The sequence below is a fragment of the Aspergillus flavus genome, chromosome 1 (genome assembly GCF_009017415.1).
Source record: "Aspergillus flavus chromosome 1, complete sequence".
Lineage (NCBI taxonomy): Eukaryota > Fungi > Ascomycota > Eurotiomycetes > Eurotiales > Aspergillaceae > Aspergillus > Aspergillus flavus.
In genome coordinates, this window is record NC_092406.1 from 6,155,165 (window position 1) to 6,178,493 (window position 23,329).

At 48.6% G+C, this 23,329-nt stretch overlaps 9 protein-coding genes across 9 annotated transcripts; 6 read left to right on the plus strand and 3 right to left on the minus strand.

Moving 5' to 3' along the window:
• Positions 1–318: 318 nt before the first annotated feature.
• Positions 319–6,575, minus strand: F9C07_2280306 (ankyrin repeat-containing domain protein). The gene is made up of 8 exons (XM_071510425.1): positions 6,029–6,575; positions 5,720–5,966; positions 5,617–5,667; positions 5,501–5,566; positions 5,206–5,448; positions 5,035–5,158; positions 863–4,932; positions 319–801 (listed from the first exon to the last, which is right to left on the minus strand). The coding sequence occupies exons 1-8, from the start codon at positions 6,106–6,108 to the stop codon at positions 496–498; spliced, it is 5,187 nt and encodes a 1,728-aa protein (XP_071366134.1). The 5' UTR covers positions 6,109–6,575; the 3' UTR covers positions 319–495.
• A 401-nt stretch (positions 6,576–6,976) lies between these two features.
• On the plus strand, positions 6,977–7,900 carry F9C07_11318 (uncharacterized protein; the record flags this gene model as incomplete). The annotated part of the gene is made up of 1 exon (XM_041284069.1): positions 6,977–7,900. The coding sequence occupies one exon, from the start codon at positions 6,977–6,979 to the stop codon at positions 7,898–7,900; it is 924 nt and encodes a 307-aa protein (XP_041139873.1).
• A 386-nt stretch (positions 7,901–8,286) lies between these two features.
• On the plus strand, positions 8,287–11,769 carry F9C07_11319 (uncharacterized protein; the record flags this gene model as incomplete). Its single annotated transcript, XM_071507598.1, has 4 exons — positions 8,287–9,430; positions 9,483–9,976; positions 10,023–11,069; positions 11,119–11,769. 4 exons carry the CDS (start codon positions 8,287–8,289, stop codon positions 11,767–11,769), a joined length of 3,336 nt encoding a protein of 1,111 aa, XP_071366135.1.
• Positions 11,770–12,882: 1,113 nt separating this feature from the next.
• F9C07_1171257 (cytochrome P450 monooxygenase) lies at positions 12,883–14,885 on the minus strand. The gene is made up of 3 exons (XM_041284061.2): positions 14,660–14,885; positions 14,102–14,575; positions 12,883–14,028 (listed from the first exon to the last, which is right to left on the minus strand). The coding sequence occupies exons 1-3, from the start codon at positions 14,774–14,776 to the stop codon at positions 13,090–13,092; spliced, it is 1,530 nt and encodes a 509-aa protein (XP_041139871.1). The 5' UTR covers positions 14,777–14,885; the 3' UTR covers positions 12,883–13,089.
• A 794-nt stretch (positions 14,886–15,679) lies between these two features.
• F9C07_2280310 (putative vitamin H transporter) lies at positions 15,680–17,839 on the plus strand. The gene is made up of 7 exons (XM_041288310.2): positions 15,680–16,123; positions 16,190–16,356; positions 16,415–16,510; positions 16,573–16,673; positions 16,725–16,780; positions 16,825–17,037; positions 17,098–17,839. The coding sequence occupies exons 1-7, from the start codon at positions 15,966–15,968 to the stop codon at positions 17,726–17,728; spliced, it is 1,422 nt and encodes a 473-aa protein (XP_041139870.1). The 5' UTR covers positions 15,680–15,965; the 3' UTR covers positions 17,729–17,839.
• A 239-nt stretch (positions 17,840–18,078) lies between these two features.
• On the plus strand, positions 18,079–18,510 carry F9C07_2280311 (uncharacterized protein). The gene has a single exon (XM_071510426.1). It carries the CDS (start codon positions 18,153–18,155, stop codon positions 18,405–18,407), a length of 255 nt encoding a protein of 84 aa, XP_071366136.1. The 5' UTR covers positions 18,079–18,152; the 3' UTR covers positions 18,408–18,510.
• Positions 18,511–19,944, plus strand: F9C07_2280312 (uncharacterized protein). The gene is made up of 4 exons (XM_041288309.2): positions 18,511–18,837; positions 18,889–18,925; positions 18,985–19,058; positions 19,118–19,944. The coding sequence occupies exons 1-4, from the start codon at positions 18,673–18,675 to the stop codon at positions 19,883–19,885; spliced, it is 1,044 nt and encodes a 347-aa protein (XP_041139869.1). The 5' UTR covers positions 18,511–18,672; the 3' UTR covers positions 19,886–19,944.
• Positions 19,945–20,397: 453 nt separating this feature from the next.
• F9C07_11324 (putative acetolactate synthase) lies at positions 20,398–22,328 on the plus strand (the record flags this gene model as incomplete). The annotated part of the gene is made up of 3 exons (XM_041288319.1): positions 20,398–20,463; positions 20,519–20,641; positions 20,703–22,328. 3 exons carry the CDS (start codon positions 20,398–20,400, stop codon positions 22,326–22,328), a joined length of 1,815 nt encoding a protein of 604 aa, XP_041139868.1.
• A 46-nt stretch (positions 22,329–22,374) lies between these two features.
• F9C07_11325 (uncharacterized protein) lies at positions 22,375–23,152 on the minus strand (the record flags this gene model as incomplete). Its single annotated transcript, XM_071507599.1, has 2 exons — positions 22,375–22,664; positions 22,720–23,152. 2 exons carry the CDS (start codon positions 23,150–23,152, stop codon positions 22,375–22,377), a joined length of 723 nt encoding a protein of 240 aa, XP_071366137.1.
• Positions 23,153–23,329: the final 177 nt, after the last annotated feature.

Genomic DNA, 23,329 nt, shown 5'->3' on the forward strand with positions numbered 1-23,329 from the left:
AGAACACAGGTGATCTAGATGATTTAGTGTAAGCTGAATCATACACTGAGCAGTCTAAGCGTCGAGGCCTTATACAGAGTTGTCTTGGTATTACCTGAATAAAATGATAAACCAAGAGTATCAGAGGTAGGGAACACTGCAGAGGCGATGATGTCTATATATTTACTGGGAAATCATGCTATTTACGGTTTAACAATGCCGTTCACTTGTTTAGGCGTTAGGGAGCCCTTGATGCCAGGCTGGGCGCATCACTTGCATAGCCCTATCAACGGCGCTCTATGACCTTGGGAAAGGTGCATTATATAGGTGTCTTATGGTGTTGACAATACGGAGACTTGAATATGTAATTTGTAGCTGTTAAATCTGCTATACTAAGTTTGGATATCAACTCAGTTGACTTCCCAGCCCTCCTGTTATCTCGCCGAAGGCTTATGTGAGCTCATTGCTGGGCCAGGCTGTGCAAGTATATCATGCTCCATTAGGACTTTGCATAGTTTAATCACTATCTTCCGACGAGTTCCCCCAAAAGGCATGACGTAGACGTGACCAAATTCGGCCTCTAGCTCGCCATTTACTATCGCTGGACTCAGAAGATGAGTCAGAGTCCTGCTCTTCTTCAGTGTTGGAATTCAGCTCTTCGAGTAGTGATCTCCACTCCGACTCAGGTGGAGGATCATATTGCTCTTCTTCGAATATGTGATCTGTATGTGGCGCATGGATGATATCTCGTCTTGCGTAGCATTTTGGACAGAAATGAAAGTCCTTGCACTTCGTACATGTGTAATATATTCCCGATAGGGTCTGCAGCGCGTTTAGCTTTGATATAGTATAAGAAGTAGATCACAACTAAGAAGTCACTTACCCAATGGCAACAATCGCACCACCCAGATCTGCTGCCCGCAATCTTCACTTCATCTTCAGTTACTCGTTGCTCAGGAGACAGTCTCAGAGCCTTGACAATTTCTACTGGTGCTCTACTGTAGCATGCGATTTTCAATGGGGACCAGGTTTCATCGCCAATGGAGGCGCTCACAGAGACATCTGCCCCTGACCTGAGAAGTAGCTGAATGGTACCTAAGTAGTCACACGATTCACCAGCTAAGCTAGGGAAGGGGGTACCGTTTGTTCCTCGTGCAGCCCAGCAGAGCGGCGTCCAGCCGTCTATATCGCGTTCATTAACAGCATGCGCACCCAAGGATGTCAAGAGATAATCAACGGCTCGTACTCGTCCATTTTGTGCTGCCCAATGTAATGCACTGCGTCCTAGCTTGTCACGGACTGTAACGTCACCCCCCGCTTCCTTTACAGAGACCAAAGTCTCAATGCCATGGAAAGCAGCATAGTGAATGGGCATACAGCGATGAGGATTGCATATATCAACCCGAGCACCTTTGGTGATCAAAAATTCGATCACCTCTGACCCACACTGGAGGGCTGCTACACTGAGAACACCGCCGAAAAGGCCTCCGGACTGCGTGATGTCGGCACCTTTATCCATAAGATATTCAATGCGTTCCCTAATGCCCTCAAACTCATAATCTCCAAACACAAGACATGCGGACTGTAATGGTGTCCCAGGAATGCCGGGTACTGTTCTGTTCACGTCGGCTTCATGCTCAACTAGAATTTTCATCATTTCAAGGGACTGGTTTCGACAGGCTTGATGCAGGGCAGCCCCGTAGCACGGTGAGGCTGAGTTGATATCGATATCTGGTTCTTGCAATAATATCGACGCCGCTGGTATATTGTTCTGACAGGCCGCAAGGGTCAAAGCGGTATCGCCGTTTTTATCTTGAGCATTTAGGTTGGCACCAGCATTGATCAATAGCTTGATCCTATCAATGGGTGCAGGTGGATCCGCTGTTGCTAGCATCAACGCCGTTGACCCGAAAGAAGTGCGCTCATCAATATCTATTCTTTTGCGATACTCCAGCAATAATCGAAGGGCACTGCATTCGCCCGCTAGATGAATTGGACAAAAACCATCCGCTGTACGGTGGCTCAGATCTGCTCCGGCTTCTATCAGCAACTTGAGACCTTTTTGATTGTCATGATTCGCGGCAAAACACAATGCCGTCCAGCCCGGCCAGTCCGGTTTGGTATGATTGACTTCCGCGTCGATGACAACATTCCACTGTAGAAGGGCCGCCAAAGCGTCTGTATGGCAGCGGGTTGCTGCGTACATCAATGGAGTTACGTCTTGATGATTTCTCGTCTCTAAATTAGCACCTCGTTCGGCTAGAAGCCTAATTAAACTGCCCCCTTGATCTATAGCAATAGCGAGTAGACCAAAGGGATCTCCAGACGCTCTTGGATCAGCACCGTGATCTAGCAGACATCTCACTAGTGATTCCTCTCCGCGTGTCACTGCCATTGTTAAGGCCGTCGTTCCCGATTCGTCCTTGGCATTCGCCTGGGCACCGCGGTCTAGAAATAGATCCAACAAATTAAGCATCGTCGAGGACGGAATTTCATTTGAGTAATTGAATAGCTCTATGAGAAGTGGGGGACTGATAAGGGGGCAATTAGGATCTGCCCCACCATCGAGAAGAGCCCGACATGTTGCTTCATGGCCATTCACTGCAGCATACCGCAATGGAGTGTCCGTGCCCCACGGTCCTGGAATGTTGGTATTGGCACCATAATCGAGCAGGACTCGGACACACTCGTCGTGTCCTTCTTCTGCAGCGGCGACCAATGGCGACCAGCGAGGGGTGGTTGTCTTGGTACAAGCCCCCATGTTTGGATCGGCACCCAATTCTAGAAGACATTTAAGCATTGCGTATTGGCCCCACTGAGAAGATTCATAGACGGGCGTTAAACCGTCCTCTTCTCCCTGGTCTAATATATCGTGACATTCAGTTACCAGTGCCTCTGCTGCTTCTATGCAGTTGAGGTCTCCTGTATAGTGTAAAGCCGTTCTTTGGAGCATTCCTCGATGGTGAATATCGGCTCCATGTTTCATCAAGACATGCATAGTTGCTGTGCTGTTGTAAGCAGCTGCAGTCAGGAATGGAGTTCTCAAAGTTTTCTCCTCCATTGGACCACCGGGTTCAGGCGCACATCCCATCTGGAGGAGTTTTTCTGCAAAATCTGGAAGATCTAAGAATGCTGCGCGATACATGAGGGCAGGTGGCCACTGCCGCTTTTCTTCTTCCTTGCCTTCTGATATTTCAAGAATCCCGAGGATCTCTAGCGCAATTCTCTCATCCCCAAATGACAGAACAGCTAGAAGAGCCTCCCAGAGGGTGGACTCAGAGTATTCAAGTTTGGATATAAGCCCAGAGACAGTGGAGGATTGTCCATTCCTTGCTGCTTCGATAAGACCTTGGCTCATGTCCAGTTGGCCTGAAGGGGTGATGATATTTGAAAGGCCTACTCCAGCAAATACTGGGTAAAGAGATCCGAAAGTCTGGCTCGGTCGGGTGGCCCAGTTTGAAACTGACCAGAATACCTTGGCCCAAACCAGAGCAGCTTCCGACCGTGTAAAACTGTCCAAGAGACTAGAATAATCACATGGGGCAGAGATCTGGGCAGCGTGGTACGTCCATGTCTGCGTTGCGTAGAAGCAAAGGTCGCGACGCCTCAGCTGGCATGATGGTTCAATCGACTCAGAGGCAGAAGCAGGAAGGCGTGCCTGCATCTTTTCTTGTATATCTGAAAGAGTGAGATACTCAAGACAGGACTGGGTAATATAGAATTCGGCAGTTCCGCGTATTTCCTGCCATATGTATGTATTGTCCGTCGCATTGCTGCACTGAGAAAATATATCTCTCACTCGCCGATCTGGAATCCGAATCTCATTATGCTCAATCCTGACAATACCCGCAAGCCAGGACTCCAAAGTAGAGCCAGTTTCACGAGCACCCATGACGTTGAAGTTGGCCCATGGCTCAGGAGATGGGCGCGATGTGAATTTAATTGCGGTGGCGAGTTCCCAGACTGTCAGAGGCCTGGCAGCATAGATGAGCCAGGTTAGGATTAAATGGACAAGGTTGGAATCCCCCAGGCTTCGAAGTACCCGATCAAGGATGAGTTCGACAGAGAACTTATTGTTGTTGGCTTCTCTTAGGAAAGATACCAGGCGGGTGATATCCCATGACCAATTTTTATTCTTTCTGAGCTGTTCAAACAATATGTGTCGACTCAGTGAATTCCCACTGGAGAAAGACTCTATCGTCTCACATATTAAAGGCCTCTGCAGGGTTAACTCAGGGTGTGATTGAAGAAGACGAGCAAAGTCCATGTCTGTGGGACTTTCAAGTCTCATGTCGGTGATTACTGTGCCCAGGTCAACAGATTGCCAAGTCGACGGGCCTTGCGCAATGTCCAGATGCTTCTGGCTAGTAATGGCTATCCAGCAAGGACAGCTGTTTCCGAAGGGCATCTGGGATAGAAGCTGAATTAGGGAATTATATGACGCACTGGAGCATTCGTCAACATAATTGACAACTAAGGAAATATTTCGCACTGGCGTCCAGTTCTGAAGTTTGCGAAACCATTTAATCAGATCTATATCGGTCCAGCAATGCTCTTGGGCGATTTGCGTCAGCACGGTGTCAGTCCAACCTGAATATGTTTCGGACAGGTGGCAAACGACCTGAGCCCACAAAGTTGAAAGCATTCGATTCAAGGAACTTCGACGTTCATCCCAGCCATCGAACGAGAAATATAGAGTCAGGTGAAGATTCTTATCCTCTCGACATAATTTTTGGATTGAGTAGAATAACTGCTCACCAGCCTCGTGAGCTCCATGCGTGCCGTAGATATGCAGAACCTGGTCTCTGGGTGAATGAAGCCATTTCTTGACAGCATCGATCTGATGGATCCCGTGGTTGGCATTGGGAGCCGTAGTAAACGGATCAATCGGGTGAGCAAGTGAAAGAAACAGTCTTTCACGGTCAATTAGATGGGACTGTGGAGAGGTGAGAACTGCACTTGGTGAGATAAGTGAACTTATCAAAAAAGGTGACGCTTTAGAGACCGAGCAGGGAGTGCACTTTAATAATATAGAGATAGAATTGCTCCACGTACCTGAACTTTGTGCAGCAAGATGGGTTCGGATTTTCGAGAAATTATCTTCAAGACTTTTTGTAGGTTCCTCAGCTATGCATGTTTCGAATGGGAATCCCAATGTTCCAGAAAATCTGTCAAACACCTGGAACATATCAGAACGGTACATTTCAATGCATTTGAGCGTCTTACATGATGGATGCGTCCCGGTGTAGATTCATGGGCATGGATGCTGACCATGTAGCTGCGTAGGTAGACTTTAGACTCGACAAATAAGCCATTGATTTCGACAGTTGCATCGATGATCCCTGGCACATAGGCAAGCGATGGGGAGATCTTTAGAAGCTCTGGTTTGTATACCCCAAGTAGGAAGGCAGAGACCTGATTTTGCAGCTCGAGATCGTCGCTACTTCTTTGCAGACAGCCGGAGAATATCTATTCCATTGTAAGACAACAGAATTCCAGTCGAGTGAAACACGACGCTCACCAGTGTTCGAGCATAGTCTGCAATTCCAGCCCACTTGGCACTATCAATCGCCGCGAGTTGGAGTGCCTATAGTCAAACAATCAGTGATTGTGTATTGCAAGTGTGATTATACTTACATCTTTAACAATCAAGCCACCGATGTCATGTGAAATAAACATAATAGATCGCTGTATCGAGAGTTACAACTTGTGAGGACTCTCAGGTCTCATAGGTCCATACAGCTGGTGCTTTCTCCCTTAGCGTACTAAGCCCATTCAACAGAGAGATTGCCTGCCGTTGAATTGCATCTCGAGTATAAATTCCAGCTAAAATGTCTTCACAATTATACTTGAAGATCAGAACCCTTGAATTAGTATTCGATGACTGCGCATAGCCATCGATCCAAGCACTGGAACCAGATCCTGGGCTGACTCGGCTTTTGACGCTTTCGTCCGAGCCACCATAAAGACCGTGGACGAGGACTAGGCTATGTGCAAGCGTCAATATCCAGAAAGACTTGAGCTATCATGAGGACTACGGACTACTTACTCTAGTCCAGCAGAGTCTAGGGTCGATGAGTCGTCAGATAAAGGCCACTCGACAAATAGCCCAGATTCTGGACCAGCCATGATAGACAGGTGTCTGACTGGAGGAAGAAACACTTGGAATGCGAAGAAGGAAAAGTGGTCAATAGTCTCACTTTCCTCCCTCGTACCACATAATCTGGATGTAGTGGAAACTTTCAAAAGCTGATAGGGATTATTCCGAATGTGCGCCAGACAGCATGGTCACACCTATAGGGGTCGCTGGGAGGTTGCGGCCAACGCATTGGTGCATGAATATTCAGGATGCAATACCAGAATAAGAAAAATAAAAATAAAAATCAACATAAACAACGCCAACAAAAAAGGGCTGCCTGAGATTTGGAATATCCCCCTCCATGATGCGTGGTTCAATACGGTTTGTTGATCTTTCAATCTTTCATGCAGGAGGCGACATTAGCGGAGAGGGGTAGAAATCAAAACACCAAGCAGAGCGCATCCAAGAGTTCCCTTTTCGCGTAGTGGGCGGAGCTGTGTTTCAAAAGTAATTAAACTACCCTAGTAAGAATTACGTGGCCACTAACCAATAGACAATACTTATACACAGCGGACTGTCACCTGATTGGTAGACAATCACGTGATAATAAACTGCGTAGTCCAATTACTTTTGAAACACCTCACCGGATATTTTACTCTGACAGCAACTAAGTAAGTGTGATCGCACGGATCGCAACGACAAGGGTAAGTCGGTCATGTTTTCTGCTAAGTGATCGGTTGATTTGGCTGATATTTTAATTTTATTACATTACTTGGGGGCTATCACCTGGGCATAGGGTTCTATACGGGTATAGCGCACCTCAATATATATCTAGCAGTGTTATCTTCTCCCATCCCTTCATATATACCGAGTTGTGTCGCAAACTGTTAGTTAGGACCAGCTTAAATTGATAGAAAAATGGATAACACTCTCGTCCAAGTCACAGAAGAACTCACCACCGACGACGAAGACAACGAACAAACAACCTCATTTGGCATTCATACCGAGAAAGCAGGCGAAGAAAGTGGCTACCACACCCGAAACGATCCCAAGGCTCCCGAGCAGCGTCGAACAATAACGGCCTACCATGGAAGCGTCGACGTCCAGGGAGAATCACTCGCGATTATACATGGGGAACTGAGCCCTGAATCGGAACTTTATGCAACCCTCCTCGTTTTCGAATTCCGGTTCGATGGAGTCAAGTGGAAGAATAGGATTCCATGGGTTCAAATTTCATTGGAATTCCGCAGCTCTACCCTTGAGGCTGCTGGACCTGTTGTCCATGCAATCAGCCCCCAGGGGACGTATTCTCTTTGCCCGGTCGATCAGGACGAGGCTTGCCAGCGAGAGGGTCAGATTCAAGCCGGGGCTGAGCAGATGGGGGTCAGCATGGGGGCGTCTTATGGATGGTCCAAGACGACCAATCGCACCACGACCAATAGTACCAAAATCAAGGGTTTCAAAACCTGTGACGTGTACGGGAATTCGACTGGCGTCAGTTGGACTTTGGAGGAGAACCAAGCCACCAAGACAGGTGTCCCCACTTATTTACGAACTGCAGTTTGCCTAGAAAGGCAACAGGAGTCTAAATTCGAAGCGAACGTCAAGGTGGAATATGTGATTGACGGAAAGAGCTGGAAGGAGCGGTTTTTCGGAGCTACAGATCCTAATGATCCGATATTGTATAACCCAAAGCGAGCTCCAACAAACATGCTACAGCTGGTTTATGATATTGACGATTTGGAATCTGTCCAACTGGAAGAGATCTTTGACGCTTCTATCCACACCACACTGCAAAATAGGGTAAAGGCGCATGCATCGCCAAATTACAAGGGCGACTAACCATACTTTTGAACTGGTGGAGATATAGAGAAAGATTTTGGTGAACTCTTTCGTAGATTACTATAGGATGAACTGAGTCTACGTGGTAGAACTCCGCGCTGTCTGCGCTGTCTATTGACAACCCCTGTAGGTATGCAGCCACTGTCACAATAATGCAGAGTCCCATCACACTTGCTGTACTTAGTACTTGCTCACCCCGCCCAACATTGACCCATACTCCAACCCCACCGGGCAAGGCTAGCGAGTGACTTGTAATTAATGTTACGACTTGTAACGTCCGTGGCACTACTAGTACAATTATTCCAGCCTATCTCACCTAGTCCAAGTAAGTAGTTTACACTATTGACGAACTCCGTACTTCAAAGTTCAGACAAAAGTTATATTAAATGGCTAAACGGTTCAGAAGACGAAGGACCGACGTGGACCAAGGCGAAAGTGATGGAGAGGGCACATTCCCAAGCATTACTCCCGAGATCTCACTAAAGACCGTGCTGGATGATGTTTTACTGAAATTGGAAGACAAGAATGGATGGCAGACAGTCTCACCAGAAACGAGACAGTATTTGGCCACGCAGGTTGACGCCGGAAAGAGCACTGCACTGCATCTAATTGTCAAACACCAGGACAAGAAAACAGCTAAGAAGGTCCGACCTTTGATTCAGTATCTGGCCCAGGAGCATGGCCAGATATTGTGTCAGCGGGATAATAACAACGACACCCCTCTTCATATAGCCATCCGTGACCAGAATGACCGAATGGTCTACCGTGTTCTGCAAGCATTTGATAACCTTGATGAAGCTCTTGCGCATGCAAATGATTCGGGAAAGAATTGCATACATCTTGCCATTGAGAAGAAAAGCAGAGACTTGTGGGCCTTGGTGGAAAGCGCATCAGCGGGGACACTTAGTGCTAAAGATAACAATGGCAATACACCTCTCCATCTGGCAGTGGACTACGAGCGACTTGATCATGAAGATCTTCATCTCATCGTGGAGACCATTGTCAACAAAAGCGACCCGGTTATGCGCAAAGAGAAAAATGGCGACTTTAACAATTTCTTCATTAACAACAAATGCGAACAAATGTCACCTTACGTGTACCATCTGTGGACACGGAACCGAGCCCTGAAGCTGTCCGGGGATATAGCCGAGAAAGATGGTGAAAGAGCGCGCAATGCTATGCGAGAATTAAGAAATATCCAGGAGGCAAAACCGCAGATGAATGAAACACAAAAGCGAATCACTCCCGGGGTTTCCCAGATTCAACCGGCATTTCAGAAGGGTCCGGGGCAACTGAAAAAGGGCCAAGGAAGCGTCGAGTTAAATGAAAAACTGCTAGAAGGAAGAGAGTCTCAGGTAGACCCCGAACAGTCGACTACCCAACTTGAAAATTCAATATCTGCCCAAGGAAAGCAACGTAACAAAGATATCGAGTCTGCGTGGATCCAACGATTTCTCAAAATGCACTACTTGAGGGAACGGGGGCACGATGCCGCTCTAGAAATCTTGCAAGGGCGAAATACCTTGGCCAGTATGTCGTCATCTTGTGTGTGTTAGACTGTTTGACTGACATCGCAAACTAGACAAGGAGATATACCTTGACTTGAGTAATAAGTCCAACGTTTCTGTTGAGCAGATATGCCAACAAACGATACAGACATTGGAGTTTGAGGATATCTTACAATATGTGCACATCCCTAAATTCAAACCAAGCCAGCCTCCCCAAAGGCGGTCAAATAAAAGGCTCCCCAAAAGGTCACTAGAAGATATTGAACGAATTTTCCAAAGCGAGAAACTGGAAGGTGTCAAAACGATTCTCAAGATCGTCGTAGAGGACCTGGAGGAGCCACCCCACACCGACACGGCGATTGAAAGATTTCTCAAGCCCAAAGGCGTGGAAACTTGGGACTGGAAAAAGGTAGATATATGCCCAGAAGTCATTCAACAAGCTGCCCCAACGGTGAGGCATCTTAACCTGTACTGGAGTGGACGCAATGCGGTACTCCGTGGTTGGAGTGAACAAGAAGGGCTTCGGCGATTAAAGCAGCTTGAAAAAATCACACTGCATGTACTCCCCGTACGTTGTCCTTCTCCAGCTTGTAGGATCTGAAACTTAACAACAGACCCAGTCGCGGGAATCGAAAGCACGGATTGAAATCAACCTGAGTGCTTTCGAAAGACGAATTCGGCGGCTATTTATCAGCGACCGGGCGGAGGAAGTGGCTCACAACGAGTATTTTGTCGATGATCTCAAGATAGCATTGAAAGAGAGCATCAGCGAGAGTATTCTTGACGAACACAGACAGCGGGGGGTGGTTGGTATAGGAAAGGCCATTATCGAAGCTACGTACCAGAGAATTACCAAAGTACTGATCCCGGAGATGTCAAAGTATATCGCGCAAGGCATGGTTCAACACTTTGAAGAGATTGCTCCCTCAACAGAGGAAAGTGACGAGAATTTGGTCGACTGCGCAGCTATTATGAAAATGACTGAGCCATTCGTTGTGACCTTTATTGGCGAAATGTTTGATAAGCTCCAGCGCCAAATTGAAAAGCTTCAAGATATTGACAGCCATCCGGGCAGAACAAAAGAGGCTGTGGAGAAAAAGATTGAATACATAATCAGAGAGCAGATACTGAAGGATTCCTTGAAGATTAAGGAGCTCAGTTACCAACTTGGTCGAGGCTTGTCAAACCAGCTCCGAGCCCTAAAGGTGGCATTTGACCACAAGCTCAGTGAAGATGCTAATCAGGAAACTAGTGCATTGTCAATCAGCAGTCCCAAGAAAAAACAGACCCAGAAATGGACAGAATGCATGAAATCGTTCAACCAGACACTCTTTACCGCTCTAGAAAATGATTCAGATATTGAACATCAGATCCACAAGAGAGGAGAGCCCATAGTGGTCGCCGTCATTGACGACGGAGTCGACATTGAACAGATGGATCTCAAAAAGTACGGGTCTATCACCGGACGAAGCTTTTGTCCACAGCCTCATGATCCGAAATTTAAGATTCCACATTACAACTCAAGTCGTGGCCATGGGACCCTTATGGCTAAGCAAATCCACCGTATTTGTCCAAAGGCAAATCTCCTGGTATTGAAGCTGGAGGATCGCGATGACCGGGAAACAAACAAGCGCTGCATTACACCCATCAGTGCCGCAAATGTAAGACCTTGATACCCCCAGCTTATAAATCATGCTGACCTCTCATAAGGCCATACGATACGCCGTCCAGAGAAAAGTTCATATTATCAGCATGTCTTGGTCGATCCGCGCGCCGGCTGTCAATAACATCAGTGATGAATTCAACGAGCTTCGTGGCGCGTTGCAAGAGGCACAAAATGCAAACATACTTTTATTTTCTTCCGCCAGTGACCAAGGCCCAGATACCTATGATACCTACCCTGCTTTTGGCACTAGTGCTATATTTAAAATCGGTGGTGCCGATGTAGATGGTAACTTACACGCCCAAGTCGGTGGAGAAGATAACGTCCACTACATATTCCCTGGTGACACTTTTGAGGGTGATGACAACAACGATGGACTTGCCAGTCGAAGTCAATGGTTCACAGGCTCATCCGTTGCGACGGCCTATGCCTCGGGCTTTGCAGCGCTCATCCTTTACTGTGCTCAGGTGCGCATCGCCCTTTCGAATGAAAATGACCGGGTGAAATGTACAGAAGCATTCAGAGCTCTAAAGACACACAGTGAGATGGAAAGGGTTTTCAGAAATATTGGAAAAACCAAAAAATATCTTCCAGTGTGGGAGGTCTTTGGTAGATCTCATAAGTCGCATAGTGGTACCAGTGAGAGCGACTTCATCGCGAGTGTTCCTGTCAACTTGTATCCTGAACCTTATTCTTAGATGGCGCCATCTTCAGTCGGAAGATAATAGAGTGAAACTGGAAATCTTCTTTGTATTGTAGGCCGTGAAGGCCTGCTTGTAATACGTCCCCCTTCTGCGCCAGGAAATATATGGACGATAGTGAGAGTACCAGCAGATATCTAGCACAAGCAATATTATTGCCGCTCTCCGACCAATACGGTCAGGATCGAAATCAATCACGTTGTTGAGGACACCCCTTCATCAACTGTGGCGGGTGACCGGCCAGATCATTATAGTTCCCTTAGAGATGATCAGCATACCTGTGATGCCTCAGATATTATTGCTTTCCATGTTTCACTCTACAGCCTTCCCTCTTTCTGGTGATTTGATCGCATACCTCGTTACATCTGTACCACCGTCCAAGCGTCCCTAGTACTTCCCAGTACGTGCAACTCCCTTGGATAGGGTGTCTCAGTGGCATAAGAGCAAGGATATCCTACAGATGTGCTACCTCAAACCAATCGGACCATGTTCCTTGACTCTGTCAGCATCAGAAAAGTGCAGTGTGTTCTCAGGCCCTCGAGTCAGTCTAGATTCATTTATCCATTCATTCATTACAACCTTTCATGCTCCGTATGTGCATTGATCGTCTAGCGGTCCAGGGCACTCTTCAGCCTCTGCCGGATGAGGGGTCCATCTTTCCTTATTGCCAACATCGTTCAAATGCCCAGCTATCACACTACCCAAATGGGGTCATGATGCGGATTTGATCATGTCACCCATGGGGGGACAATTACGCCAGCAGATTGCACAGCGTCTGAAGATGTGGTACAGGCTTATCGGCGCTGAGGTGTTAGAAAAGTATTCAATGTACTGTGAGGCTAGCGGGTAGCATGCCATTCGTATTTATGCCTGATAGCTAGTCTGGATTTCAAATGCCACTCGGGTAACGAATGCATTGGGCTTGATCGAAATTGTCGGATAGTTCTGGACTCTACAAAGTAACAGACAATTCGAGTCAGATTGGTGGATGAAAGTCGGCTGTGGAGTATCCAACGGTCACTAGTCTCCACGTTAACGCAGCTTTCCATATAAGTATAGAGTGTAGCTATGGTTCTACTCGTAGAGAGATTGAAGTTCGCTAAAGAAAGAATGTAAAATCCTAAGGGTTAATTCGCGCATCTTATAAAGAATGTGGACACCTGTATTAAGAGTTACGAGCAGTTAGACTTGACATGACTTATGCAATGGCCACGTTCTTATATCAATGTCTTCTTCACCGAGCAATACAACCAGGTCATCACAATTAAGCCACGTAATCGTACTGGAAGTTCAAATACCATCCTCACCACCGACAGACTAGCGAACCACAGGCGTAAAATGAAATTTCAATGGCTTCATACCCCAACTAAGATAAACCGGCATGTCCTTGTCCCAATCCACCGAAACAGGGTCCAGCTCCCAATCAAACTCCCATATAACACGGGATAACAAAAGGCGCAACTCCAATCTTGCAAGGTTCTGCCCAATACAATTCCGCGGTCCGACACTGAATACCTGCATTGCAGCGCGAGCATCATCTTCATACTCAGGATCACCCAACCATCTTTCGGGGGTATATTTCTCAGGATCCTTGAAGTTGAGGCTCGAATTATTCGTAGCAAAATGGCACATACCAACGTGCGTGCCTCCCGGGATCCAATTTCCTGCAATATATGCCCCCTCCCTGGGGACACGGCGGGTAAACACAGCTGGCGCGGGGGGAAGTTTTCGCATAGCTTCATTAAAGCACGCCGGTAGATACTTGAGTTGGTTGACGCTGATCGCGGTAATCTCCTCTGCACTGGAGAAGGAGCTTCGAACCTCTTTGATCACCTTCGCCTTTGCTTCGGGGTTTTGGGTCAGATAATACATAGTCGCACTAAGAGCAGTAGTGGTGGTTTCACTTCCAGCGACAATAAGTACGGCGCAGTTGCCGTCGATCTCATACCTTTCGAGATTGTGTTTCGGATCTATAAGATTCGAGGCTAGGTCGGTATAGTCGACTTTCTTGTCTATTCGACGCTGAACATTCTCAGAAGTAAGTTTCTGATGATCCCTGAATGCCTCCTGGTAGGACTTCGGGATCAGGCCCATGAAGAGTTTGAATAGTAAAGGATAGTATCCCAGCGCTTGAATAATGGCTCTGAACTTTATGGACTGAGTGACCATGAGTATCCACGGGTGAAACCGGCCGTTCTCTAGACATTTGAAAGATTCGCCAAAGGTAAGCTCTGAAATCAGGTCAAACGTGAAGAACTGGAAAGAGTAAGCAACTACACAACCGAGATCAGAAGAGAGAAAGAGAGAGAGAGAGAGATAGATAACCCACATTGAACCACGATGTCATCTCCGGCGTAGTGCCTTTTGCTGTCGCAGCATGGAGTTGTTTGATTAACACGGAGATCTTCTGCTGTATAACGGGCTCCTGCTCCCGTAATCCAGCCTCCGAGAACCCTTTTGCAAGTAGACGGCGATACCGGCGATGAAGGTCGTGCCCTGCTTCGGCGATCGTAGGAGGAGTTCCCAAACTTTGGTATAGTGGTGTGTCTTTGCCCATCTCTGGCGCGCCCTGCCGAACGTTATATATATCGTTCCATGCCTGGCTCGAAGTGAAAATGACTTCATTGGGGGCGACTCGCACTACTGCTCCGTATTTCAGATGTGTCTGGTGGAGGAACTCAACGAGCCTGCCGGAGAGTAAGTGAGAGGTATACACTATGCGGGTCATCGCTGCCACTTTCGGTCCGGGGTATTTTGCAAGTGGATGAAATGTAATGTTGTAGACTGCGTAGATAGCATAGTGCTAAAGAGTGAAGTTAGTGGATGCCATGCGACAGCCATCAGAATTGCTCTAGCAACACGAGACTAGTATGAAGAGAATACGTACCAACACTACAAGTACCAATATGGTTAAGACGGTACCCCAAATTGGAATTCCATGGACTTGTTGAACAATATTGCCCAAAGCCCATGGCAGCTGGGATGATTCTGCACTCAAAGTCATCTTCCTGGATTGATCAATAGAGAAAATCTAGAGAATGTGACATGAGTGACCATCGCTAAGTTGAGCAGCATCTGGCCTGCATGTGAGTACTTATACATTCGCCATGTGCAACCGTAAGCTCGCTCTGGACTTAAGCCATGTTGATTCTGTACATGCATCCTGCGGTATAACAAGGGTGCCGGCGTCGGCTTATGCATCGATAATCCTTCAATAGGGACCATGGGATCCATAAAGTGCGCGGCTTGGCGGTGTTACAGTTCGGATGAGCAGGAAGGACTAAACTGGGGATACCTTGGATGCGTCCATTCAAGTGCCAATGTAATCCTAATCCCCGGACTATTGCGGGGAGCTGATAGTTTTGTACACCAGTCTGGGGTTATGTAAGACTCCAGGTAGCCCTACTGTAGGTTTACGGTTCAGCCCCGATGTTATCTATGTCGATTTCAAGACCGTCTGGTAAGTACTACTGAAACAATTTGATGCACCACATGAGGCTATAGCTGCTAATAGCATCACAAAATCGTAGCTGGGAGGCCAGTCTAGGTAAGGATTCAGCGCCCCACTTATATAATAACAAGATGGGCGACTGAGCATATGTTAGGAGAGTAACACAAAATTGCAGTAGGTATAGTCCTGTATCTGATCAAGAATCAGCCCTGATCGGTGGTAGATAGTTGCATTGTCAGCAGCTGCTCGGTTAATATAACCCGAGTCTGGTTGTGGCTATAAAGAACGGGCAGTGCCGGGTATTCTCCGGAGGATGCGGTTTGAAACCGCTACTGCTGGAATGCAGGGATGAGAATCCGCACGAGGTTAGAGGCCGAGGTGGTGGAGCCGAACACGGTGTGAGTTCAGGTTAATATATGGCCTGCGCTCCAGACTGGCCTTGAGGGTCCACAAGGTGCGTCCACGTAGACCATGGTGGGGCGTCCTAAGATAATGGTGTATAGGCAATGATACCCGTGCCATATCCCACCATTAAAGGATATTCGCCTGCGCAGGGATTAATTCTTTGATTCTCACGGAGATTGGGCTACCTGCATATTCTAGTTAGTTACTAACTCCTGTGCCCTTCGGAAATCCCGAGCCAGAAGACACTTTTTCCATACACAAAACCAGGGGTACCTCGCATCGTGCTGTGCAATTTCTTCCGCCCATTTCTGAGTAATACATTGGATTTCATACGACGATGGAGAAACGAGATATTGAGCCCCGGGTCGCAGAGTCCTTGAGCAGCGACTTTGATCCAGCCTTGGAGAAAAAGTTGCTACGGAAATTGGACTGGCGGATCATCCCTGCGCTATGGTTTCTATTCCTCGTGTCGTTCATGGACCGATCGAATATCGGGTGAGCTATTTGCTCCTGCTTCAACCATTTGCTATTCCAAAGCTAACATTGGGTATTTCACCTAAGAAATGCCAAAATCGCTGGAATGGTCAAAGAGCTGCATATGGTCGGAAATGATTACAATGTCGCCGTTACAATGTTCACTGTCGCATACGTGATCTTCGGAGTGCCCGCCAATCTACTGGTGAAGAAATTCGGTCCTAGAATGCTGGTTCTTTACATGTTCACTTGGGGTGAGGCCGCATTTCTTTGCTTCAACTGGGAGTGTGCTAATGGGAGATCGTTCGGTAGGGCTATTTGTGATGGGTCAGGGCTTGACCAAGACTGCGACAGGGCTGATCGCGTGCCGATTTTTCATGGGGATGTGTGAAGCAGGGTTTGTTCCTGGTTCGTAGCTCCTTCGATGCAATCCCTCAGATGAATAAATACTGATAAAGAGTCATGCTTAGGCTGCGCATATTTGATCGGGAGCTACTATAAGCGGGATGAGTTTCTGCGCCGCTATGCGATTTTCTTCAGTGCCAATATGGCAGCCGGCGCAATCAATGGGGTTAGTCAAGTTGATAATACTTGCTTGGATCGCTGCTCACTCGATATATAGCTTTTCTCGAGTCTCTTGACGGGGTTGAAGCTCAGCGGATACGCAGGGTGGCGATGGTAGGCTCTCTTCTCTCGCTGAATATTCTCGTCTGACTTTCTAGGCTCTTCTTGATCGAAGCCATCATTACCATGGGTATTAGCATCGTTTGCTATTGGATTGTCGTACCTTTCCCAGAAGACGCGAATTTCCTGACGCCCGAGGAGAAGGCGTTGCTGCTGGCTCGCCTGGAGGCCGATGGTGGTGGCGTCCGCAACGACCCCATTTCGTTCAAACGGGTACTCAGTATGGCGGCCGACTGGAAGATATGGATCTGGTAAGCCCTATTTGTCTCTCGCTGTGCTTCCATGCGTCGACCCGCTGATCAGTGCAACAGTGTCCTGGCCTACATCGGTGCCGAAGAAAGCGCCAGTTCTCTCGTAGCATTCCAGCCCACCATCCTCAAGGACCTTGGCTGGACCGCCCGCTCCGCTCAGGCGCACGGCATTCCTATCTATGCGGTCGCATTTGTGTTGACGCTGTCCAGTGCCTGGTTGAGTGATCATCTACGACACCGCTTCCTATTCACTCTTTTCGGCTCGGTTTTGATCATTATTGGTTGGAGTGTCCAGCTGGCGCACTATCTGCCAGCGGGTGTCCGCTATATGGGCATGTTCTTTGTGGCTTCCGGTGCTTTCATCATGATGTCAATCACGGTGGTATGGTTGTGTGTTAACCTCGGCAAAGGAGTAAAGCGCAGCGTGGGTATGGGCCTGCTTCCAGCATTTGGCAATTGCGGTGCCTTTGTGTCCGGGAACGTGTTTATCACCAGCCAGTCCCCCAAATACCCGGTGGGATTCGGCGTTGGGTTAGGATTTGCAGTCATGGCCGGAGTGGCGAGCACGGTGTACTATTTCGGGTTGCGCGCAGAGAACCGCCGTCGCGCCAGCCAGCCCGAGAAGGAGTGGACTCCGGAAAGTGTTCAGGATCTCGGAGATGCGCACCCAGACTTTCGGTTTCAGCTGTAGGAGATGCTGGATCGTATGAGGGCGCATTGTGCCGATACTGACCGGCGCTAATGTGCTGCTTTCATTTAATTTAATCTACAATACGGGATATTCAATTAATGATTACGTATCTATCTTTACAGCGTAGTGATTGGTGTGTAGCACAATTTGTTTAGTCTCACATTAGCCCTTAGTGCGGATTTCCCATGCAAGCCTCGCAAGCCTTGCCATTTGCTTAGCCATAACAAGGTTTGACCGAGCTCAGGGAATAGCAAATAACAGCCCTAATTGGTCCGGGGAATCGATCGAGATCCCACCGGGGTGGATCCTTTCCACTAGGAACGGACCGGATACCAAACTAAAGACAACGACCCATGCCGGTGCTCCTGCGCATAAGACCGTTCTCGATGTACAGCACGGCTCCAGTCCGGTTGACAGTGACACCATGAATCATGTCCAACCCCCTACTCAAGTACAGATGTGGATAATTTCTGGTGTTTGCAGTGGGAGAGTGGGTTATGACCAGTGTGCCAAGAACCGCAACTTCCTACCAGTGGAAATTCTTGTCATCAATCACCACGGACCAATTCTGCCCGAGGACCATATGTGCAGGGATCAGACATACCAACCATCGACGGAGCTGGAGGTCATATTGGGCTCTCGGTTAGTGGATCCTGCAGCATGGTTTTCCTGCGAATAAGCCCAGCGAGTGTACAGGGTGCGGCCAGGCCTAGCACCAGTGTATTGCTAGGTACTGTAGTACTGCGTATAAGGAGCAGAAATCCTTCCACGAGACTCGGATCATGATCGTTTTTGAGACTTTTTCCGTCCAGCCGGCTGACGATTACATTCCCTAAGTCCCCTTTCACTCTCGTTTCTTTCATTTTCTTTTTGTCTGATGATCTGTTTCTATTCGTTCGTCCATTCTCTGTGTAGGGTACCGTGGCAGTTGTACGAGGGAAGCCATGGTGTTAAGTCCCTCTGATGTCCCAAATAAAGGTCCCTTATTTGTCAAGGTCACCGCTGTTTTGACGGTGATTGCGTTCATATTAGTGGCCTACCGAATAGTATGGAAGGTTTACATGAAAAGCAAAATCGCTACAGATGATGCGATCATCTCTTTCTCCATGGTATATCATGCGTTGACTAGTGCTGTTCAATTATACTAACAAATGTAACAGGCTATACAAATCGTGAATACAGTCATGGGCGACTTGGGTATGCTGTCTCTCACCGTTACTCTCTGCATAAAATCTAAATATGGCCGTTTTTCTCAGCATGCCACTACGCCTTCGGTCGCCACCGTGCCGACGTGGCTCGAACAGGAGGCAACCGAGTCCTCGCATTGAAGGTGTGAAATTCCTTGAGATACTAAACAGTGGTACCAACTAACCTTGCATGACTGAGTAGTTCTTCTGGCTCTTCCAGATCCTCTACAAACTCGTCCTGTGCCTGAACAAGTTATCCTTCCTCGCTTTCTACCTCCGCCTCTTTCCAACCCGCAAATTCCGTCTCGTGTGCTGGATCACCATAGCCCTCGTGCTATCAGGTACCTTCGGGTTCGTCATCGCTACAATCTTCCAATGCATCCCCGTCCACGCAAGCTGGCACAAGGACATCCCTAAAAAATGTGTCAAAAACGCCGAATTCCGCTGGTCCTGGGCGGGCTACAACACCGCCATGGACATCTGGGTGTGCTTAATGCCACTTCCCGTCCTGGCACGGCTACAGCTCGACCGTATCCGCAAAATAGGGGTGATGATTGTCTTCTGCATGGGCCTCTTCGTCTGCATAACGAGTATCGTTCGCATGTCGGCCATGGCTGAAAGTACAAAGACAAATGATCCAACATGGGGATCTTTCGATGCGCTGATGTGGAGTGCTATTGAGGCTAGTACGGGGATTATTTGTGCCTGTCTGCCATTTCTGAAGCATCCGATCCAGAGACTTATCCCTAGTTGGTTTGTGTCATTGTCGAATGGCTCAAAAAAGACGAGACCGAGTTACCGGATGAGCCGACTCGGGTCGCAGTCCGGGACTCGGACCGGTGGGCATAGAGATGAGGATTACTATGGAGAGGCTGATGCCGAGAGTATGGGTAGTCAGGGGCCTATTGCCAAGGGTCAGATTGTTATGAAGACGGATATTGTCATGCGTAGTGAGCGGGCTTATTCGTGATATGAATTCTACTGTTCTTAGAGAAAATGAATATAAAATTAGAGATCTACATTTACAGAGCACGTTCATGGTGGAATTGGAATAGATTGGTATGGTGCTTTGGTGGTCATAATGCCACGGCATATTACTCACTTTCTAGGGCTTCGCAAGGCTTCTTTTTTCTTATTTTTCTCTCTCTCTGCGGGTACCACTCGGCTTCGGTGGGCCACGACCCACTCACGGCGCGCCCTAAATTAGCTTAATTGCACTGGCAAGGATCTTGGTCGAGTAGGAGGACGGAGAATGAAACATTAATTAAGTGGTCATGGCGTGATACTCCTAGTGAGGTAGTACTCCGGTGGACTTCCGATTATTGATTGCTCTCTTCCCGTCTGTCGACAATCCCTGTTACTGCAACGGCACACACTCTGGCAACCCTAACACTCGCAGTGACTGGCATAAAGCGACGAAACTAAAGAATTGTCACAGATATCCTCACCTCAGCTCGGTCTATTCTAGGTAGCAGTGACAAAATGGCCGATGAAAGTACTGTGGGAAGCCCTATCGTGGCGGATGCGTTTCTGGAGGCTCTGGCGGAAGTACAGTCTATCCCTCGCTCTCTTTCATGAATGGATAGAATCTAAATCATGACAGGCCGGTGTCGACTACCTCTTCACCGTACTTGGCTCCGATCACCCTAGTATCATTGAAGCCTATATCCGCCGCCAAAATGACCCCACTCGTCAGTATCCCAAGATGATCCTCTTCCAACACGAGGTCAGTCAACCCTTTCCTCCACCAGGATCAACACATGGAACCCCACTGATCGATCACCCAGTTCGTAGCCATGTCAGCTGCTGATGGCTACGCTAGGATCAGTCACAAACCGGCATGTGTGATCGCCCACGTGGACGTGGGGACCGCTGCCCTGGGCCAGGGTCTGCACAATGCATCTAGCGGACGTGCCCCTGTCGTAGTCTTCGCCGGTGTCGCCCCATCCACGCTGTTGGGTGAGGCTCCAGGTTCTCGCTCGGAACATGTCCAGTGGTACCAGGATATTCGCGATCAGGCGGCCCTCGTGGCACCCTATAGCCGCTTTAGCGCGGAGATCAAGTCCCCGCATAATGTTGGGAGTCTGGTGCATCGCGCCGTCCTGATGGCCACGACCGGCTCCCCAGGTCCAGTGTATCTCACTGCAACTCGGGAGATCCTAGCTACCCCCATCCCCTCAGTGGAGCCCCGGCCAAAGCCCGTCCCATCCTGTCACTTGGGATCCCTCTCTCCCGAAGCAGTGGAGATGATCGGTAACGCACTGTTGGAGGCAAAAGCCCCTCTCGTGATCACAGGGTATCTAGGCCGAAGCCACCGCGCAGTCCAACAACTAATTACCCTGGCGGACACAGTCCAAGGTCTCCGAGTCTTCGACTCCGAGCTCCGGGAGGTCTGCTTCCCGGCAACCCACCCAGCCTGCCTAACCCGCAGCACAGGCGCCGCACCGGCCATCCAATCCGCCGACGTAATTCTCGTCCTAGACGCCGACGTCCCTTGGATCCCACGACGAGTGCACCCCTCCCCAAGCGCAGAAATCTACCACATCGACCTGGACCCGCGCAAAGAACGCATGAACATGTTCGACATCGGCGCCTCCGCCACCTTCCACGCCGACACAACATCAGCCCTAACTCAACTAAACGCGTACATAACCAGCTCCCCGCGGCTCCCAGCCCTCCAAGAAGCCTGGACCTCCCGAGGCCAAGATCTCCTAACTGCCCACAAGGAAGGGAAAGCCCGCATCGACTCCCGCGCCACAGCACCCCTCTCAACTCCTAATGAGCCATGCACGGTCGACTACCTATGTAGCCGCATCCGCGCCTCCGTCCCACAGGACACAATCTACATCACAGACTCAGTCACCAACCAAGTCCCCATGACGGAACAACTCCAACTCACCCGTCCCGGATCCCACCTTACAAAAGGAGGCAGCGGACTGGGCTGGTCCGGCGGCGCAGCCATCGGCGCTTCACTCGCAACAGCCCGGTACGATATCTCCGATCGACCTAATCTCCACCTGAACGAAACCACCAAAACACCTTTCATCTGTAACATCATCGGCGACGGGAGCTTCGTTTTCTCCGTGCCTACGGCAGTTTACTGGGCTGCGCATCGATATCAGACGCCTTTCTTGACTGTTATCTTGAATAACGGGGGTTGGAATGCTACGAGGCAGTGTTTGGCCGATGTGCATCCTAGCGGTGTGGCTGCCGGATTATCGAATAGGGATCTTGGGATCTCGCTGGTGGAGGATGGGCCGGACTATGGGGAGGTGGCGAAGGCTGCTGCTAATGGTAATTTGTGGACGAAGAGGGTGCGTAGTGTGAGGGAGTTGGATGTGGTGTTGAGGGAGGGGATTAGGGTTGTGGTTGAAGAGCGGAAGTCAGTTGTTTTGGATGTCGTTATTAGGTAGACCACTTTTCTTTATCGGTTAACCTGTTTCTAAGCTCGGTAATAACCTAGCATACGCTCTTCGTTGGCTTTCGCACCATGCAGACCAAATTAACCCAGTCACCGTCATTACCTCCCCTGCCTGTAAACCTACTGGCGTCAAATGAAATAACATTCTCGTCTTCTTGGGAAGATATCTCCTCGAACCCCTTTCTCTTGTATACTGGGTATCCCTTCTTCGAGGACTCGACATAGCACTCAATTCCAAGTCTATCGGCAGAGTCACAGCCCCACTGCGTCAGAAGAGAAGCTGCTCCACGACGCTCATATCGGGGATCAGTAGCTAGCAGTGCCAGCACTACATTGACAATCAATACAATGCTCTTTTAGAAACAGCAATAAACAGAACTTACAACAATGCTCCCTGCCCTCCTCACCAAAGAACACTCTCCTTTTTTCCAGTAATTTCCCCTTACAAAACCGAAACCCTTCCTCATTTGCTCCAAGCGGAACCTTCATACCCTCATCCGTCCTCACAGAAGCGCGCCATTCCTTCATCCCCTCTTCCCCGTGGTAAACATGCCACTTGGCAAACGCAACCATTTCACCGGAGTCCTCGTCAACAGCTTTTAGAAAATAGCAGGTGGGGTCTTTCTCCCAGTTATCCAAGACTCGGGATATTTTGTTTGTCCTACAGGGTGAGGCCGATACCTCTTCTGGGGTTCCGTCGATATTCGGCACGTCACCTGTACTGCGGAAGAAGGCACTGGCTCCCATTGCTATTTGTTGGATGTCGACCATGCGTGAGGTGTCGGCTTGGGTGATGGGTTCGATGTGTATTGGCATCTTGCTAGTTCCTTGGGGCGTTGTTTGTTGTCCGTTAAGGAAGTATGTATCCGGTTTGTGCGGTATTTATTAAGATTATATTGCTGTACGGGAGAATAGAAATGGTGTACTTTCTAGTCTTTATGAATAGGCTTGCCTTGGTCAGCACTTATCCATTATATATCCTTTCGTATCTGC

Bases quoted from the DNA above. Each gene is read 5' to 3' on its own strand.
- F9C07_1171257 (XM_041284061.2), bottom strand. From the start codon at position 14,776: ATGACTTTGAGTGCAGAATCATCCCAGCTGCCATGGGCTTTGGGCAAT. The intron at 14,576-14,659 runs GTACGTATTCTC...TTCACTCTTTAG, and splicing joins TATTGGTACTTGTAGTGTTG to CACTATGCTATCTACGCAGT. The intron at 14,029-14,101 runs GTGGGTTATCTA...TACTCTTTCCAG, and splicing joins AGATGACATCGTGGTTCAAT to TTCTTCACGTTTGACCTGAT.
- F9C07_2280310 (XM_041288310.2), top strand. From the start codon at position 15,966: ATGGAGAAACGAGATATTGAGCCCCGGGTCGCAGAGTCCTTGAGCAGC. The intron at 16,511-16,572 runs GTTCGTAGCTCC...AGTCATGCTTAG, and splicing joins TGAAGCAGGGTTTGTTCCTG to GCTGCGCATATTTGATCGGG. The intron at 16,674-16,724 runs GTTAGTCAAGTT...CTCGATATATAG, and splicing joins CAGCCGGCGCAATCAATGGG to CTTTTCTCGAGTCTCTTGAC.
- F9C07_2280312 (XM_041288309.2), top strand. From the start codon at position 18,673: ATGGTGTTAAGTCCCTCTGATGTCCCAAATAAAGGTCCCTTATTTGTC. The intron at 18,838-18,888 runs GTATATCATGCG...CAAATGTAACAG, and splicing joins CGATCATCTCTTTCTCCATG to GCTATACAAATCGTGAATAC. The intron at 19,059-19,117 runs GTGTGAAATTCC...ATGACTGAGTAG, and splicing joins ACCGAGTCCTCGCATTGAAG to TTCTTCTGGCTCTTCCAGAT.
- F9C07_2280311 (XM_071510426.1), top strand. From the start codon at position 18,153: ATGAATCATGTCCAACCCCCTACTCAAGTACAGATGTGGATAATTTCT.
- F9C07_2280306 (XM_071510425.1), bottom strand. From the start codon at position 6,108: ATGGCTGGTCCAGAATCTGGGCTATTTGTCGAGTGGCCTTTATCTGAC. The intron at 5,967-6,028 runs GTAAGTAGTCCG...GCTTGCACATAG, and splicing joins CTAGACTCTGCTGGACTAGA to CCTAGTCCTCGTCCACGGTC. The intron at 802-862 runs GTAAGTGACTTC...AACGCGCTGCAG, and splicing joins GGTGCGATTGTTGCCATTGG to ACCCTATCGGGAATATATTA.